This window comes from Solanum stenotomum, chromosome 4, assembly GCF_019186545.1.
Source record: "Solanum stenotomum isolate F172 chromosome 4, ASM1918654v1, whole genome shotgun sequence".
Classification (NCBI taxonomy): Eukaryota; Viridiplantae; Streptophyta; class Magnoliopsida; order Solanales; family Solanaceae; genus Solanum; species Solanum stenotomum.
The window spans coordinates 61,541,483-61,561,930 of NC_064285.1; the positions used below are offsets into that span (position 1 = coordinate 61,541,483).

At 34.9% G+C, this 20,448-nt stretch overlaps 1 protein-coding gene across 1 annotated transcript; it reads left to right on the forward strand.

Annotated features, from left to right (window-relative positions):
- The first annotated feature begins 8,364 nt into the window (after positions 1-8,364).
- LOC125861626 (acetyl-CoA-benzylalcohol acetyltransferase-like) lies at positions 8,365-9,465 on the forward strand. Its single transcript, XM_049541484.1, has one exon. The coding sequence runs from the start codon at positions 8,365-8,367 to the stop codon at positions 9,463-9,465; it is 1,101 nt and encodes a 366-aa protein (XP_049397441.1).
- Positions 9,466-20,448: the final 10,983 nt, after the last annotated feature.

Below are 20,448 nucleotides of genomic sequence, written 5' to 3' on the forward strand. Positions count from 1 at the left end.
AATAACTAGAAGCTCATGAACGTTCATGTCGATTGCCATCTTTAAACCGAGGATGCAAACTTCATACTCAGCCATGTTGTTTGTGCAATTAAATCGGAGTTTAGCCGTCGTAGGATAATGCTGACCGGATTCTGACACTAAGACTGCTCCGATACCTTTTCCTTGGTGATTTGTTGCTCCATCAAAGAATACTCTCCAACCAGGATATGCTTCAGAAATATCTTCACCCACAAACGCTACTTCTTCATCGAAAAAATAAGTCTTGAGCGGTTCATACTTTTCATCAACTGGATTCTTCGCAAGATGATCAGCCAAGGCTTGTGCTTTTATCGCCTTTTGTGTCACATACACAATGTCAAACTCACTCAAAAACATTTGCCATTTAGCCAACTTCCCGGTTGGCATTGCTTTCTGGAAAATATACTTCAACGGATCCATCCTAGAGATAAGGTACGTGGTATAAGAAGACAAATAATGTCTTAACTTTTGAGCGATCCAAGTCAAAACACAACATGTTCTCTCCAAAAGAGTGAAACGAGTCTCATATGAAGTGAACTTTTTACTCAAGTAATAAATGGCTTGCTCCTTCTTCATAGTCTCATTATGTTGACTCTCTTCTCGTGAAGGGACCAACACCGGTGGATTGGACAAATAGTTCTTGATGGCATCAAAAGCAATTTGACATTCTCCTGTCCACTTGGTTGAGGTAACTTAAAGATGGGCTCACACACCACGGTGGATTGAGCTATGAACCGCCTGATGTAGTTCAACCTTCCTAGAAAACTTATCACCTCATTCTTTGTCTTCGGATGAGGTACTTCTTGGATCGCCTTGATCTTGGAAGGGTCAAGATCAATGCCCCTCCTGCTAACTATAAATCCCAACAACTTGCCAGCTGGCACTCCAAAAGCACATTTGGCGGGATTTAACTTCAAATTGTATCGATGCAAGCGATCAAAGAATTTCCTCGAGTGAGTCAAGTGATTCGAACTCTCGTGGGACTTGATTACGACATCATCCACATACACCTCGATCTCATTGTGAATCATATCGTGAAAGATGGTCGTCATAGCCCTTATGTAAGTAGCACCAGCATTCTTGAGACCAAAAGGTATCACTCGATAATGATATACACCTCAGGGCGTAATGAAAGCTGTCTTTTCTGCATCTTTTTCATCCATTAGGATCTGATGATAACCCGCATAACAATCCACAAACGACTACATCTCATGCTTAGCACAGTTATCAATGAGGATGTGAATGTTTGGCAATGGAAAATTATCTTTCGGGCTAGCTTTGTTTAGATCTCTGTAGTCAACACAAATTATGATTTTTCCGTCTTTCTTGACAACCGGAACAACATTAGCTAACCAAGTCGGATACTGCGTCACTTCCACTACTTGGGACTCGATTTGCTTTGTAATCTCCTATTTGATCTTCAAACTCAACTCAGGCTTGAACTTTCGAGTCTTTTGTTTTACTGGACTAAAATTTTGGTTAATCGGCAACTTGTGGGACACTATATTCGTACTCAATCCTGACATATCTCTATAAGACCAGGCAAACACATCAATGTACTTTCTGAGCAAACGGACCAGGTCTCTTCTTTGAGCTTCAGTCAGATGGACACTGATTTTTACTTCTTTAACACATTCCTCATCTCCGAGATTCACAGTCTCAGTTTCCTCTAAATTCGGCTTGTGTTGATTCTCGAATTATTGAAATTCATCAGCAACATGTTCGGGTATCTCATTTTCTTCTTCGTATTCCTCACATTCATCATCACCTGCTTCACTTCGTTCACTCGGTTCATGACATGACATGACATTTGCAGGTTTTAAATTAATATTACTGAAATCATAAACGAACAAAGTTAGGAAAGTAAAATATCAACAAATAAATAAACAAATTTTTGATAAGAGATGCTTTCATTTGAATCGAAAAACAAGCACAAACTTTGGCCATGACTAAGGGTCATTTCGCCTTTTTAAACATTACAAGGGAATTTTTAAAAACTTCAAGCAAGTAAAACTGGATAAAGGGTGGGTCTCGGGCCTCTTCCGAACTATCACCGATTTTGAAAATAACAAAACACTTGTCCTTTCTACCCAGATGAGTGGGAAATCATGAGTGGTGTGAAAGTCCAATTTTGCAATTGCTCCTCAGGTTCTGCGTCTCGAATGCCTGATATCCCAGCCTCTTCTTCGATGACCGCATCGATCTCCTCAAAAAGGCCCCAGATTTCTTCCCCAAAATCTTTGTCGATGACATACTCCCGCACTGGGAACAACTGGTACATATGAGGAATTGGTCTGGCCAATGCTTGATCTACACTTTTGCTCTTCACCCTTGCTCCATCAGCCTCTGTGGGGACATACCCCAAACCAAGCTTTGCTCTTTTAGCGGGGATCTGAATAGGATTGATAATTCCTTGACAATGTTTTCCCAACCCAAAACCCGGTTCGAAACCGTTTTGGAGCATGACAGTAACAACCATCTTGTATATGACAGGCATAGGGGGTGTGGAGCCATGTCATCACCAGTTGCATTTACCAGCTCCACCGTGTAGAAATCACAACCTCGAGAGATATCATCAATGATCGGTGCATACCCATTGGAATGGCTCCCTTCACCATAAATGACCTATTCCTGGTCCTTCCAAACAAATTTCAACATTGGTGAAGGGTAGACGACACAACCCTGGCCATATGGATAAACGGTCTTCCCAGAAGCAGGTTGTAACTAGTGTTGATATCCAACACCTGGAACTCCACATTAAACTCTGCAGGACCCACATGAATATCCAAGTTTACCGCACCCAATGTGTCTCTTTGCACTCCATCAAAGGCTTTCACCTTGACTTGATTCTGGTGGAGCTTTCCCAAATCAGATTTCAGCTGCTTGAGAGTTGAAAGTGGGCAGATATTGAGACCGGACCCATCGTCGACCAAAACACGATTTATAACTTTATCCCGGCATTTGATGGTGACGTGCAAAGCTTTGTTGTGCATCATTCCTTCAAAGAACAGCTCTTCATCACAAAAACTGATTCGGTGTCCTCGGATGACCTGATTTATCATGACTGCTAAATTGTCACTGTTAGTACCCACATGCACATAAGTATCATCCAAAGCCCTCATCAGAGCCTGCCTATGCAACTACAAACTCATCAATAAGGCCCACACAGAGATCTGAGCCGGCATTTTCTCCAAATGCTTCACAATTGAATAATCTTTCGGCTGCATTTTTCTCTAGAACTCCTCTGCCTCGACTTTACTGATCGGCCTTTTTGTTTGGTCCTTCTTTTGCACACCCTGGATCAGTTCTTCTGGCGTGTAGCACTTGCCAGATCTGGTCATACCCTGGGTAACAGCCGTTTCAATCACGAACTTTGGTCGGGCAAGAGTTTCTCTCGGCACCAAGGCAACAACATTCTCGGGTGTCAGAATCACAAACTCTTTCTTCTCTCTGATGCTCAATGAAGCTACAACCTATTCCAGTTCATCATGAGCAATCAGAACTATTGCCTTTGTCACACACCAATCATCATCTGTCTCTATCATATTGATAGTGACGCCTCCATGATTTAGCAAAGGATTACTATTGACATTAGGCGCGACTGTCTGAAGAGAGACCACATTTTGGTTGATCAGGTCTTGGATCTTATGCTTCAAGTTGATACAGTCCTCGGTATCATGTCCAACACTGTTGGAGTGATACGTGCACCTCTAATCAGGTCTGTAAAACTTTGAGTTAGTGTCAACCGGCTTGGCCCCACTGGATGAATATATCCTGCCGCAGTTAATCGCTCGAACAGCTTTGTTTGGCTTTCAATAAGCGGAGTGAAAATTCTAGCAGGCTTCTTTTCAAATCTAAAACGAGAGGGATCGTAATTGCTTTGTTGAGGAGGAGACATTTGACGATAATTTGAAGTGTTTGGACAAGGGGCTTGATATCTAGGATATTAGTTGGTTTGGTAGTTTGGTTGTGGAGCTTGGTAGTTCGAGGGGGTATTTTGGTAATGTGGAGTTGGGGTTTGGTACATTGGGGAAGGCGTTTGGTGATTTGTCTGAATGTTGGCACAGTTGGGGGCGACGTTCTAGTAGTGATGAGATGGAGTCTGGTAAACGAGAAGGGGAGTTTGGTAGATAGGAGGGGGAGTATTTTGATAACTGGGGGGATTGGTATTCTGATAACTAGGGTGAGGGGTATTTTGGTAACTGGGGGGAGGATTATTTTGGTAATCAGCCTGTGTATAACAAGCCGGGTTCGAACTCTGTGAAGGTTGAGAACGACATTAGTATGATGAGGTTTTTCGTGGGGTCTTCTTCCCCTCATAGGAGATAGATGACACATCCTCTCTTTTTTTCTTCAACAAACCCGAAGGTCCGGGCTAGGCAGTAACACGGACAATCTTCCCGATTCTCAATCCATCTTCGATAGTCTCACCTACCTTGACTATCTCAGCAAATTTTGCTCCAACGAGCAACATGATTCTGTCATAATATTCGGGCTCTTGTACCCGCACAAACACTTCGACGATTCCCTTTTCTGACATAAGAGGTCTAACTCTGGCTGCATCCTTTCGCCATTTATATGCAAATTCTCTGTAACTTTCGGTCGGCTTCTGCTTCATTTTCTCCAAGAAGTAACGATCAGGAATGATCTCCACATTGTAGGCGAACCGTTCGATGAAGTCTTTAGCCAGAGCGTTCCAACTAGACCATTGTCTCGTTTCATGAGACGTAAACCATTCTAGGGCCTCTCCGCTCATACTTCGGCTAAAAAGCCACATTAACAAAGCTTCGTCTCTCCCAACTCCACGAGTTGGTCACAGTAGGCCCTCAGGTGTGCTAAGGGGTTCCCCGTTCCTCTCGGCACCTTGAACCCTTCCGGGAGGTCCAAATTCGGATGAATGCACAAGTCTTCATAACTCAACCCGGCGACCTCATGAATGCAATTCAACTCCTTCATGACTTTTCTAATTTCCTCCTTCATATCTATCTTGGCGGTATAATTCATATACTTGTAAACAATTTTCATTTTATTCAACCAAGCATGATTCGTCCAAGGAAAAATAACAACACTGTGTTATCACATATATAGGGGCGGTATAATAATATGAAAAATTATTGGTCAAAGATTAATATAAGGAAAGTTGAAAGATAGAAATAATTAATGTAATAGGTATGAGAATTCATAATATTATAAATAAAGATTATAAAATAGTGTGAATAACGTTTGCAATAATTAGTAATAACTAAGAGAATTTATAATGTTATAACTAAAGAATTAATGTTCAATAGCTGAATTTCTAATAAATTTTATACTTACATAAACAAATAGGACTTTTAATTAATGTTACCATTTTTTTATAGTTATTAGATTTTAATTTAGTGTAGGGACAAAATGAAAATGTTTATTCCATATTACTGAATATAAAATTTATTTTTTAAATGATTCATATATATTCACATATTTTCACATTTGTTTTGAGTTTTTCTTTTTTTTTTTAAAAATGAACTCGGAACATTATAAAATAATATATTTTGAAGTTAAAAGATCTTGTTAACTTGTAATACAGTCGTGACATATATAATACTTTAATTTAAATACAAATACCAACCCAGATCTCTCTCTCTCTCTCTCTCTATATATATATATATATATATTTGCATTAATGTAAATATTTATCATACAAATTAGTTATTAAATAAATAATAAAAGTATTAAATAAATAATAAAAGTATTAAACTAATACAAAATTCAAATATATATATATATATATATATATGTAAATATTTATCATACAACTTAGTTATTAAATAAATAATAAAAATATTAAACTAATACAAACTTCCACTGGCATTATTACAAGTCATATGAACTTTTCTTCGTCTAAAATATTGAAAATTTAAGAAATAGTAAATAAGTAAAACAAAAGGGTAATATTTATACAGTAATAACTATTTTGAAGCAAACTTCCTGACAATCTAAATTAAATAAGTAGCATTGATAAATAAAGTCATTCTTTTGTCTTGAGCATCAAAAAAATAAATTGTGACAACTATTTAACTCTTGAGAAGTCTAATAATTTTGGAAAAAGTTATTCAGGAGCATATATCTACATCACAAGAGAAACTGTTAACAAAAACAAATGAATTTAGACTACATTTTGTTAACATCATATATTGGAACATCACTTACTAATGTCTATAGTAAGTGAAAAAAATTATTATATCATCAAAATTATTTTCCTCAAGTACTCGAGGTTATGGAATATACCTTTTTAGAATAGATCGATTTACTTCATCAGAACAATGGTACCTAATATTCCGCTAAACTTCAGACTCACTCAACGACAATAAATCACACGATTTTTATGTTTAGAATGCAAGTAGAAGATTAAAAAAAATTGTGGTTGAAAATGAGAGGAAGCCCCTCTATTTATAATCAATAAAGGGTAGTATCAACATGTATTTTTTGTGTCTTATTTGAAAAGTCATGACCTTTCCGAGAAGTCACAACCCTTTGAAAAATCACAACTTATTGAAAAAGCACAACTCTTTGGAAAAGTCACAACTCATCGAAAAATCACAATCCTTTGAAAAAAGTCACAACTCATCGAAAAAGTCACAGCCTAAATTAGGGATATTATAGTAATTTAACATTTAGGTTAGGAGTTCATGATTTTAAGGTAATATATATATATATATATATATTTATTTATTTATTCTTCTATATATTAGAAGAGAGAGTTTGAGAGAGTGTCAACATGTTAGTTTTAAGTCATTTAAAAAATAATTGAGGGTATTATGATCTTTAAAACACTTTGCAAGATTTGCTTGCTTAAAAGGGTTATCCCTCATGCTTATTATTTAGACCTTATCAATAACTCTAAAAAGAAATCACATTTTTCTCTTAAATTACAAATGATGCCCTAAGGTGAAATGTCATTGAGTATTGTGGGGCCATTAAACTTTCCAAACTGACACATTGACATAACACTTGTCAATTGTGCTCTAATTTCCCCATATATTTTCCATTTTCATTTTAATTTGGTGAAAGATAATTATTTGTTTTATACCCAAATTAATATTTTAAAGTGTGTAAATTACCCTACTTTAATTAACTTCATATATTTTTCAGTTGAATTTGATGAAGGATTATTAAAAGTGAGAGTGGAGATAAATTATAATTAAATAAATTATTGAAGTAATATGTATATTAGTTAATCATAATTAAATAATAAAATTTTATTTATAAACACATGTCATATACTCTTTCTTCCTTTTCACTTTACTGATTGGTCATTTTTCCTTTTTACTTGTTTAATAACAAATTAATAAAGATTTGTCATTTGTTTTTAATATTATTCTATTATTAAATAATTATACAACGTGCTAAAAATTTAGAAAAAAAATAGTAAACAAAAATATTTTTATTTGAAATTTAAAATTTTAAAATATAATTAATAAAATTATTTCGTAATATGTTTTTGGTAAAAAAAATAAAATTAGAACATTGATGACTATTGAAAAAAATGAATCATCTTTCGCTAATATATAAATAGTAATACTCTATATGTGTATAAAATGTCGCTTTTAAGTATCTACTCTTATAATGTTTCCATGAGTATAATAATTTATTATTTGACAATTATCATTTATTCATGGATCGAGAGCGTACTCAACTTTTAGTATGCAATACTATGAGTATATGATTAATAATTACTTATGATGTGTTTGTTAAGATTAAAAATATTATTTTAGAAATAATTTCTACGAAAATAAATACGTTTCTTACTTATATTCTTGTTTTTATAGGTTAACAAAAATTATTATCCTAAAAGTATTTTTATATAATATAGACAAATATTATAAGAGGTGAAGGTAGAGGGTAGGAATGTGTGTGGTGGAGGGGATGAAGATGGGGGGAGCTCCATATTATGGGGTAAAGATGAGGTGTGATTGAAAATTGAGGAAGACATTATCAATGTAGAATATCGTGTGTAACTTCTTCTTTTTTCATACGTCTATTATAGAAATCATTTCACCATTTTAAAAGGAAAAAAAACTAGAAAATATATTGCAAAGATTTTAATTGATCAAATATAAAAAATTAACATTTTATAAAGAACACCTCTTAAATCCATCAAATTTCTTTTCTCCAATTTCACATAAAAACAAACTTAACAAAAAAAAGTAATACTTAATAATATTGGGCCCTTGCTGGCATAGGCCATTGCTTTCTAGTATATATATAGTTGGGAGATTAATTTCTCACATATCACATGCTCAATTGTACCCTTAGTTCATTTCTATAACTATCTTTGCTAATATCATCATCCATTAATTTGCAAACATGGAAATAGGGTTTGTCAACGAAAACGATTACATAAAAGTTGAAATCTTATGCACAAAGCTCATAAAGCCATCTTCACCTACTCTCTCTCACAATCAATGTTACAAGCTCTCTTTCTTTGATCAAATAGCTGAGAGAGAACACATTCCTATTGTTCTTTTCTATCCTTGTAATAATTTCAATAGCCCCACTATCGATGAACGACTTGAGGAATCCCTTTCTAAGCTATTAACTCATGTTTATCCACCAGCAGGAAGGTACGATAAAGATGAATGTTTGATTCTTTGCCTTGATCAAGGTGTTTCCTACACTAAGGCCAAGGTCAATTGTAAGTTGGATAATTTCTTAGAGAAAGCACACAAGGATCTTAGTCTTGCAGCTTTATTTTGGCCACATGAAAACAAGAATGTGGATCAAAATAATTTTATGGTATCACCAATTGTCACCATTCAAGTAACAAAATTTGAATGTGGTGGCCTAGCTTTATCATTCAGTGCTTCACACCCTGTAATTGATGGTTTCACATGTTTGAATTTTCTGTTTGGATGGGGAAAAGTGTGTAGATTGGGAACTCCCATTGATAAGATTAATTTTCTAAGCTTCAATTTAGGTAATATTTTCCCAACCAGAGATATATCAGGTCTTTTCAAGTCAACCCATGTAGAAAATAGAGAAGAAAATATTGTTGTTAAGAGATTTGTCGTCCATGAAGGTGCTCTATCAAGGCTCAGAAAACAATGCATTGATGAATCAGGTGGAGCTTTGAATTTTCAACCTTCAAGGGTTGAAATTATCACAGCAATCCTATGGAGGGCTTTAATCCGCATTTCAGCAGCTAGAAATGGATATTTTAGGTCTTCTCTAATGGACTTACCATTGAATTTGCGCTCTAAATCATCTTTGCAGGATATTGATTTTGGTTTGGGAAAACCATCTTTAGTATATTTTGGTTTGAAAGATATGGAAATATTTTGGTTATATGATACAGATTGTCACACTGAAGTTGGTGTGCAATTGGACTTGAAGAAAAGTTGCATGCAATTATTTGAGTGTGACAATGATATCAAAGCTCTCATGTTTATACGTGATGCAAAACTTTGATATGATGATTTATATTTGATGTGATTTTCTTATCTTGTTAATATTTTTTTTTCTTCTTTCTCAATAAAGGGTAAAACATTTAGAATTTTTTACAATTTATATCTCTTAGCTCAAGTTTATTACCAAAATGAGCCTTTACTTTACGATCTTACCCTATTTAGCCTATTTTGTAATAATATATAGTTTATTTCATAACTCGCTCGGTTGTAAACGATTTTACATTCTATTTTTTTTTCTTCCCACTCAAGGCTGAGCAATCTTTTTTCATTTTACTTCTTCTTAGTCGTCCGATTTGCTAGAAACTAAAGTGTAACACCCCGCTACTAGAAAGACTTAGAATTAGAAAGAGCCATTTTTGGAAAGAATGAAAAATCTGAAAATTTGACAAAGTTAAGCTAAACATGAATTTTGGGTCAACTTCAAACGACCATAAATCCTAGCTCAGGATGAGTTAGGTGTGCTACAAGATACCGTAGGAAAGCTCTTTGAATTATCTTTCCAACGTCGCCGAGTTTGCGCAATTTCAAATTTGTATGAGGGAGATATGCCTATTTGAAGTTGGGTTGTCTAGTTAAGGAAAGTCAAAACGGGGTTTTAGAATAGTATTGTGGTCTTTTCACTACCCAAGTAAATTATTTCGTTTTTGGTAATTAGTTGGGATCTAAACTGAATTGGTTCAGTTTACGCTTGACAGTATTGAGTTAGGGTTTTTAGAGAAGAGAAAAGAAGAGGAGAAAAGAAGAGAAGAAGCAAGGATTCGTCTCGTTCTTGAGGCTAAGCTTGAGGATTTCGTCAAGGGATGATCCCTACGAGGTATGTGAGTCTTTCATAGTGTGGTTCGTTCACCCAAGCTAATGTGAGGCAAAAATACATATTTTAAATCATTATTTGCCTCATATTTAGTATTTATATATGTCCTTTTTGAGTTTGAATTTTATGGATTGTGCTTAATAATATATTTTATTTGTAGAATTAAATTGATGTGAAGATAAAGAAATTTGGAGCTAAAACAAATGAAATATAAAAGGTTGAAGAAGGAAATCAAGTAAACAACTTAATGGCTTAACTTTAATAAGATAATAATAATATTTCATATATGTTACAAGGTGCAGAATGCAAGCCGCCAATTGAACTGCCACGTGGCATCATGTGAAGGCAATTCTAATTGCAGCGGCGGATGAAGCAGTGTTTCAATCGGAATCCAATTTCGTTTGATTTTGGATTCACAATTTGTTTTAGACTCAATTATTTTATTTTGGGTTTCCTATATCTATAAATAGTACATAAGAATAATTATTAGAAGAGGAGGATATAATGTAGAAATTAACTTTTGAATTAAGGTTTTATCTTTTCTTCTCTTTTATTTATTTTACATCTTTTATTCGAATGATTCATTGTAATTGCTCTATGTCTATGTGGAGTTAAACTTCTTGTTCTTGGATTATATTTACTTACAATATGATTGTTTAGTGATTTTGATTCGGCATAATTGTTTATCACATTGGTTGTTCTTATATTCTTGTGATTACTATTTTGATGCTTGATCACCATTGTAATAAATCTATTGTCTTCTTTTGAACTCGGGAGAAGAATAGAGGGATAGAACGTGGAATATAAGCAGCATGATCTTTTCTTGCATGTCACTTGAATTGATTTTTGTCTAGGATAGGGATATACCTAGGTGCCTTGCTTGGCTCAAATACGGGAAGACAACTTAATGCTCCATTGTTGGTCCAGTCTATCCCCGCTCAACGATGTAATTAGGCTGTTAATTGTTGTAGACGATTAGAGGTCGGGAGATCATGACTATATTATCAACCCCATGAATCAACAACTAGATAATCAAATAAGTTGATGAAATTGATGCTAAACATGATTGTTAGTTAAATCATAATCCTAGATCGATTCATTCATTGATTGTGTAAACATCTATCTTTTCTTAGTTAATTGCTTTTTAGTTATTTTATCTTTATTTTTAGTTTAGTTAATATATATTCATCTTCTGAAATCCTCCCTTAAATAAATAATTAGAATTAGTATAATTTAGTAAATGGTTAATTGACAAGTCCTTTGGGTTTAGTAATCCGACTCTTTTAGGGCCACTATATTACTTGCGCGACCACGTATACTTGCATGTGCAATTGGAAGCACCACACGCGCCAATCACGTTTATTTCAGCGAAGTTTGTTCTAGAAAGTTGAAAGTTGATGAATCTTGAATGGTGTTCTTGAAATTGGCCTTCGTTCTTGAGTTAGGTTGAGATGGAGGAGTTCCTTGAGGTTAAAATGTTGTTTCCTTGAGTTGTTTGAGTTAGATTCTTGTGTATACATAATGGATATCTGAATCTAAAGGGAATTTGAGAAAAAGAACCGAATTTAGGCGAATTGGGGTTAGAAAACGAAGAAGGAACAAGTCGGACAAATCTGGGTACCAGGTCCGCATCGCGGACCTATTCTTCAGAATTGAAAAAATTTCTCCGTGTCGTGGAGTGGTCACGGACCGTTCTGCCTCAAAATTTCTTTCGGGACCAAATAATTAAATGCATCTCCACGTCGCGAACTTGCTTCCAGACAGTGATTTCTTGATCTTTTCTCATGTTTAACTATCTAAAAACACTCCTAAACATCATGAGATCTTTCCTATCACAAATCACAATCCTTGAATCCATAATTCAATTCAAGGATCAGTTAAGAGCTAAGTCAATAGAAGTTCATAGAGTCTTTCAAAAGTCTTTTACAAATATTTTAACCTTGTTTTAAGACTTGAGTTTTAAGTTGAGTAAAGAGTAAAGTTTGAGGTTCCTTTCTTCAAAAGAGTATATCGGGACTATGTATTCCTAAAGAGTAAAATATTTTCACATTTAAACAAGAAAGGAAACTTTGATTTCCAAAAAAGCCTTTGAGCTAGTTTCAGTTAAAAAGTAAATGCTTTCACAATTAAGCAAAAGAGGAAACTTTGATTTTCAAGAGAAGCCTTTGAGCTAAGTTTTAAGCAATTATCTCAAACCACAGAAAGAGTTATGTTTTAAACATATGAGCTAGTATATTTTGGGAGTAGTATTGAACATCGATATGAGGGAGAGTTTAGACAACTCCCAGCCCCCATAAACCATGTAGTCATCATGGGTAGAAAAGGGGTCATACTTTTTAGATGATTCCTTCGTGCTTTTTTTAGCATAGCTTAGTGATCCACTTAGTAGTCAGGTTCTATACCCTCGGCAAGGTATATGGCGGCCCTGGCAGCGTGAAGCAAAACGTTGTATCATCACAATAGCTTTTAAGTGATGGTTGTCGGTTAGAGAAACTCCCATAGCAGTATTTTGTATTTTTATATACATTTCAGAATTTATATTGTATCTTTGCATACACACAGAGTCTAATGATATTTCTAAATACACAAAGTTGATATCCATGATTTAAAAGTTTTTCTTTATATTGCATTTATGTTATTGCTTTATATTGAAATGAGTTTAGTTCAGTTGAGTTGAGTTAAGACCAGGTTTGTTTTTTCAGTTCCTTTCAAGCTTATGTCTTGTTTTAAAATTTTCCTCGCATGCTCATACATTCAATGTACTGATGCCACTTGACCTGCATGTTTATATGATGCAGATACAGGTAACCAGGATCAGCATCCAGCGCATCGTTATTTCTAGTTGAACTCTAGAGTTGTTGGTGAGCCTCCATGCTTCCGGAGGATCCCTTTTATTGCTTTCAGATTTTTAGTTCATTAGGATGTCGTGGGTCTTGTCCCTATTGACACCCAATTTTGACCCTCCATAATATAAATTAATCATCGAGCTTCTTAAATTTCAAACGATTTAAAATAATTAGCTCTATAAAAATTTCAAAAATAAGTAAAATAAATATAGTTTGCAAGTTATTTTAAATAGTCTCGTCACTTTTTATAATTTTTAAATAATATATATGTTTTATATAATTATATATAATTAGTATAGTTTATGAATATTCAAAAATCATCTCAAATTTTTTTAATATTATTTTAGTGATGGTTATGATTTTGAATTAACGAGTTTCATGAAATTCAAAATACTTTCAAGTCATTTTTAAAGTAATTTTGTCATTTTAATAATTTTAAATAATGAATATGTATATTCTTGCAATCATGTTATTTTATAAATATTTGAAAATCATCACAAAAGATTTTACATTTTAGTTAAATATTTTATTAATTTACTCTAAGTTATAGTTATAATTTCGAGTTAATTAGTTTTGTAATTGAATTAGTTAGTTTATAAGTAAGTTAATTATTTTTTATTTTGTTAAGATTAAGAAGCTCATTAATTAATATTAACTCATCTTGTTTAAAATTTAGCCGAATTCGCCGATTAATTTCAATTTGGCTACAATATAAATTCATTTGGCTATTGTGTAATTGCAATGCTAGCCACTTTCTCACCTTATTCTTAATTCATTGTTGAGATCAGAAATTGGGCCATTTACTTGCCATATTTTAGCAGCCCACTTCAATGTTCCCAGCCCATTCTTTCAACTCTCAATTCCCAACCCACTTTCAATTCAATACCAAAGAAACCATCAGCAAACCCATTACCCAGCAACAATAACATACCAAAACATGACCTGACCCACCCCTGCATTTTCCTCGTGAGAACAACGAGCAAATCGCGCTTCAAACCCAGAAAACGCGTCCAACAACAGTGAAACGAGCAGCGAATCCAAGAAACCCGAAAATCATGTCTCCTACCCTGCAGAACCCATAGCCTAGTGGTGTAGACGATCACTTCATCATCCCATTTTCCCCTCTTGTCAGAAATTCCCATTTCCTTTCACCGTTACTTTGAAAGGAGCAAAAGAATTCAAAATTTGAACACGGATTTCCCCTCTAAATCGCCCCAGCTTCCCCTATAAATAACCCTCTACCATCAATGATTAAAGAGGAAGAAATTGATAGAGAAAGAAATTGATAGAGGAATAAAAAATTGGATTTTGAAGTCATATACGAAAATAGCTTACAAAAGGTCACTTGGTTTCGGTTTTATTTGTTTTCTTTTGTTTGCTCGGGCAGAACTAGTGTGGTGAAAGAATCGTTGTCTCGTCGTCCCAGCTCGTTGCTCCAAGAACGGTAATTTCTCCCCCTTATTGTTTCCACTTCAATACGGTGTGTTATGTATTCGATATTCGATAAAGGTTCTGCTATGAATAACGAGTAGTTTCTTCTTTTTAGTCCTCTGTATCGACATTATTTTTCCTGTGAATTTTGAATCATAAGCATGAGTTAACATTTTTATAAGGTTTCTTTAGGATTATGTGTTGGTAGTTGGCTGGATTATATGTCGAAAGCTAGTCGAATCTTCTTTTAATTTTTGCTCGAAATAATATGCTATACATTTGGTTTCGACTTCGAGCATGCTGGATATCATTCCACTTCTTCATCATTTGTTGGTGTATTTTGGTTGTCTTCTTGGCCGTTTCGATGTTGCAGTAGTTTCTCGCCATGGCTATCTTAATCTTGTAAGAGTTATTTATGTTCTTAGATGATTTGAAGGTTGGTTGTGCTTCCCTTGTATCCCAGCTACCGATGTTATGCTTGTAGCCCGCTATAATCTTGCTTTTACTTAGTTCATATTCCTATCATTCGCATACTTTCGAATACGCATAGAGTCTTATGTGTTAAGACTGTTTGGTTTGATAATGTGGTTGTTTCTAAATGCTACATTCATGAACATATTGTCGATTTTGATAAGTTGTTTGCTACTACTAATTTGCATTGGAAGTTACTGTAATAGAAAAGATTAAGTCTTGTTTCACTCCTCGTCTTATAAATTGATCTTTCCTGCTAAAGTAATCAGCTTGGATGCCTTATCGCAATAATATTTATTTAAGGTTAGATATGACATTAACTTTAATGTGTTCATTTCGAGTAAAAGGAGGCTATTTAAGTTCAAATTTGTGGGTTGTGTGAAGATGTTCTGATTTGGGTCTTAAATTCCATAAGTTGTTGTTTGTTATTTTCCTTGTTACATCCCATCTTCTTCCTTAGTAGATCCCATCTTCTCCCTTAGTCTTTATTTTTCAGCCAAATCACTTGTATGACTTATTAATTAGCTAAAAAATCTAGTTTATCATTTTTTTAGAAATTGTTAAGAATATAGTAGTTGAGTTTCATCGTCTCAAGACACTTCTTTTCCCTTTGAGGAAATTGAATGCACTTTTTGTGTCTAATTAATGTAGGCAAGTGATCCATCAGTGTTGTTTGCCATATTGTTTTTTAATTGTCCGATCTTTGCTCATGTTAAAAGGAAGGGGTTTAGTTTTATTCCATTAATCCATAGGTTTGCTGCTGACTTTTCTTAGTTGATGTGGATTTTTTATGTTAAAATAAATAGCTTAAGTGGACATTATTTTATGATTAGCATGACTTGGATTTTTTTATCCTTAGAATTTGTATTCCTTTACCTAAATCTATGTTGTTAGTTCAATTAAGTTAGTTCATGTGTATTAGTTTAGACACTGCCACGATAATTTGTCTTAGGCACACTATCACTCTTGTTATTTTGAGTGCTAAACTCTTATCACTCTTTCTTTGCATGTGAAACGTGTCTTGAGTTTTTTTTTGGACTCTCATCTCTTATCCTTGCATCTTCTCGTTGGGCCAAAGGTCTAACTTTACCTCTTATCGAGTCAGCCCCCTGTATATTCGGAAGCAATTATAGGTCCTGGAGATCCAACACTGCTGGAAATTAGTTCATAAATGGTCAAAAGCCCAAGAAATGGGCTGTATACATATTGTATACAACAGTATACACTCATTATACGGCGAATTACATGTCAAGAATGTGAAAATACAGAGATGAGGTAAAATACAGGGGTTTGGAAGCAGGAGATACACGGAAAGAGCTGATATACACTGATATACATCAGTTGTATACCAAAAATGGGTTTTGGTTAAACCCCCAAAAAGTAGCAACGAATTTGCCCCAAGAAAGGCCCAAATTCAACTTTTCTACGTTACTCTTAAATTATTTAATTGTGATTACTTATTATTTGTTGTTTAACTCTAACTTTAGAATTTTTAATTAACTTAATTAGATTCCCCAAAAGATGAGTTATTTTATTTATGTTAGTTTAATTTTAATATATTTCATGTTGTTGTGTTCACTTATTTTATTAATCAAATATTGGTCGAATTTTATATTTTAATTAAGTTAAATCTTTGTTCTTAAAAAGATATGTTTTAAGGCCGCTTCACTTGATCACATATTATTTTTTTAAATTGTTTTAAGTTAAAGTATCTTTCTCAAATAAATTTAAAAAAAATAGCTAGTCAAACTTTTTTTTTAATTAATTAATAAATAAATAAATACTTACTTAGTCATTTGCTCAAAAGTTAGTCAAAATTTTTATTCTTCAATTAATTTAAAATGATTTTCATGCTTTAATGTGTTAAATTGGTTTAATTTATTTTAGAATGAACTAAATAAATTCTAATTAGTCTAATTTTATTAATTTTCTAATCACTTGCACCTTAATTCAAATATTTTCATTTTAGGTCTCTTCCTCTAAAAAGATAGAATAAAATGGTTCATTTCTTAATTATTTTCTCAAACTTAATCAAATAGTGTAAATTATTATATATTCTTTATGTTAAATTATTTTTTCTAAAAAATAGTCAAATGTATTTTAGTTAAGTCGCAGGTCAATCGCATGTTAGCGGACACTTCGAATGCTTAAACCCTTTTCGAGGTGTAAATTGAACCCCGAACCCTCTTTGGTATTTTCAAATGATTTTTTTTTCTGTTTAAATATATGGAAATTATAAGTTTTCTTAATTTCTTTAAAAAATTAAGTGACGACTCTTTTCTAAGTATTTTTCTCAAATTGTTTTATACTCAGAACATTTCAAAAAGTGATTTTTCTAAAGATAGAAAAATTACGACACGATAGAAATGACGACTCCGCTGGGGAATTAATTAAGTTCTAACCATAAGATTTGACTATTTGATTAATTATTATTAATTGCTGAATAATTTATTTGTGCTTAATATGCTTAAATTGCTATAAACTGTTGTATTTATGGCATAACATACTCCGTCAAACAACGCTTATTCTTTATTTTTCACTCAAATGACGATTATGCGGGCCGCAGTCGTTCGTTAACCAAATTGTTCTCGGGGCACCCTGACGAATGTAGTTGGCTACTGGATAGTCAATAGTCGTTAATTGTCCCAGCCAAAGTAGTCCGCTTGGGTCACCAATCCACTTTAAAGAAAACTCACTCTTAGTCATACTAGGATAGATCAAGACCAAATCCCTGAAATTTAGTGCATTGGCCTAGGATGACCCAATACCCAAGGCGTGTCGGGTACATTAGAAAGACCACCTTGAGTCCAAAGGGCCCACGGCCCGAACGGACGCTCATACTTACGTGTTTGAAGAATGTATGCGCTATTTGACAAAATGTTGTGTCTTGGGTTTAGGAGGTATCTAATTATTGTATGTTTATTTAGATGACTAAGCAACACTTGAGTTTCAAAATGGTCACCGAGACGCCAAACCTCCTCCGCGTATGGTGGTACAATCTTAATGCATATTAGAAAAGAGAACTTTCCATTCACTTAGGTCACCTCCCATCGATAATGAATCTCAGAGTCTGGCCTAAGTTCATTGAGGTGGTCACTCGATTTTGGGATGATGAGAGAATAGTGTTTCGCTTCGGAGATGTTGAAATAACACCAACTGTTGAAGAAATCAAAGATTGCCTAGACAACGTCGGAACGTGCCAGAAAAGGAAAAAACATCCAGATCATCACATTTTGCTACCAGATAAGCCAACCAGCACAGAACTGAAAAACATGTTGTTATTGGTAAATGTAGCTGGCTAGACACCCCGAGTATTCCATTTGTGAAATTCTATAAACGATGGGGTCACGAGAGTTATTATAAGAATTTTTCAAATGAGTTTCACAATCACAGTACTTGGAGTCATACTCAAACTCTAGCATTTTCCATATGCCTCTTAGGGACGATGGTATTTCCTCAAGGCGAAGGGAATGAAATTGATACTCGGGTTGTCATGGTTACACACGCCATCTTCGAGGGTGTTGGTAAGAAAGGACAGGTTAAGAAATACTTCAACCTAGCCTCGATCATTCTGGCCGACATTTACCGATCTTTGGGTCAATGCAAAAACGGGTTTCCATTTTTTCAAGGTTGTAATATCTTGCTACAGTGGTGGATGTCTAAACATCTAGTGAAGACATACGAGACTCAGAAACAGAAATTGGCCGAACCACAAAAAGAAAGTCACCTCGACCATTACGAGTTTCATTTAAGCATCAACAGGTTCAAGATCCACAGCGCTAGGGAAACATGGGCTAAAGTCTTCCACGACATAAAAGATGAAAACGTACAATGGATGTTTCAAGATTTCATGTCAGAAAAAATAGTTATTCAGGGGGCTAAGTGTCCTTTCCTATTCATTCCTGGCATTAGAGGGGTACGACCTTACAATCTTAGCAGGGTAATGCGACAATTCAACAGAAGATAGATTCTACCTTTCAAAGGAGACACTAGCCGCTACGTTTTTTACTACAACGGGTGCGACAAGATACCTTACGCCAAGGATATTTGTCAAGAATGGGCTGGACGGGTCAACCTAAAAGAGAGCATGACAGAAAATAGATATGAACTCGGGTATGTGGATGAATACAAAAAGTGGTTGCAGGATGATCAGCGTGGTACACTTGACCCGACGCCACGCACGGGCCGACAGATTGAAGATGTCCAAGTAATGCTCCAAATCCAAGCCTACCATTTTCAGCAGGAATGGGATCGAAGAGAGCAAGAGTTTCAACGTAGGGAGCAAGAATACCTGCATAGGGAACAAGAGTTCCAGCATCGAGAATATGAAAGCCAAAGGACATTAGCCTTTGCCACGCAAGAGTTAGCTGACGCGAGAGCCTGCTTGATACGTTTGGACTTGAACTTGGATGATCAGCTTAACACCCTCCAGGGCATGTCGATGTCATCCAAAGCTGTGTTCGCCGAGCCGCATGTGATAACCGGCAAGTTCCTCATTCGTGAAGAAGTGGAAAAAGCAAGAGGAGGAGCAGGTCCTTCAACATTTTAGTTATCTTATTCCCTTGCGTGGGATTGATGTTCTTGTATTTGCAGTTTGTCCCTTCCCTAAAAGATGTATCCCTTTGCTTAACTTTGTAATGAATTCTCTATTGTTTATGAATCTTATTTTGGGGGATACAACAACTTGTTTTAAAAAGCGCAATACATCCTTCAAATTACTAGGCCTACCCTGGGCATAAAAGGGTCACATGCATGTTTAGGACGCGATATTTGTGTGACTTAACTGTTTATGTGATATGTTGCTTTGAATGAGGACATTTTCAGCCTACTCCTTTTCGAAAATTTTATAAACATTTCCCCAATACCAAATACAAGTCACTACCAAATGACCGACCAAAATTCCTTGAGTCTTGAGTTTCTCAACCAGAAATAAAATCCTACTATCAAATCCTAAAACATTACTCTATTATCTCAGGAAAGGTAAAATTGCTGCTAAGATGTAAAAAGGGAAGGGTATCGACGTAGAGCTAACTGAAGAGGATTTGAGGATGAATTACAGCGGCTCAGACAAGAGATTCAAGAAACCAGAGAAAGGAGAATAGAAGTGGAATTTGCCATCGCAATCGCACGAACAGCAAATGCGGCACTAGATGTGGAATTGGCAGCAAAGATGACAAAATGTGATGTTATAAATAAAGAGATAGCTGATGTGCAGAAGGAACGTGATGTCTTCAACAAAGATATAACCATGATGCTTCGGAAGCCACTTGGAAAACACTCTTTCTTCAACCAAGAGCCCAACATCAATGGTCCCGAAGGCACCGGACCTGAAGCTACTGAAGAAGATACTGGGGAGGAAATTGTCTATAGGCCTCCTCTTCAGGGACGATGGAAGGAAGGGAATGAGAAAACCACCCTCGAAGCA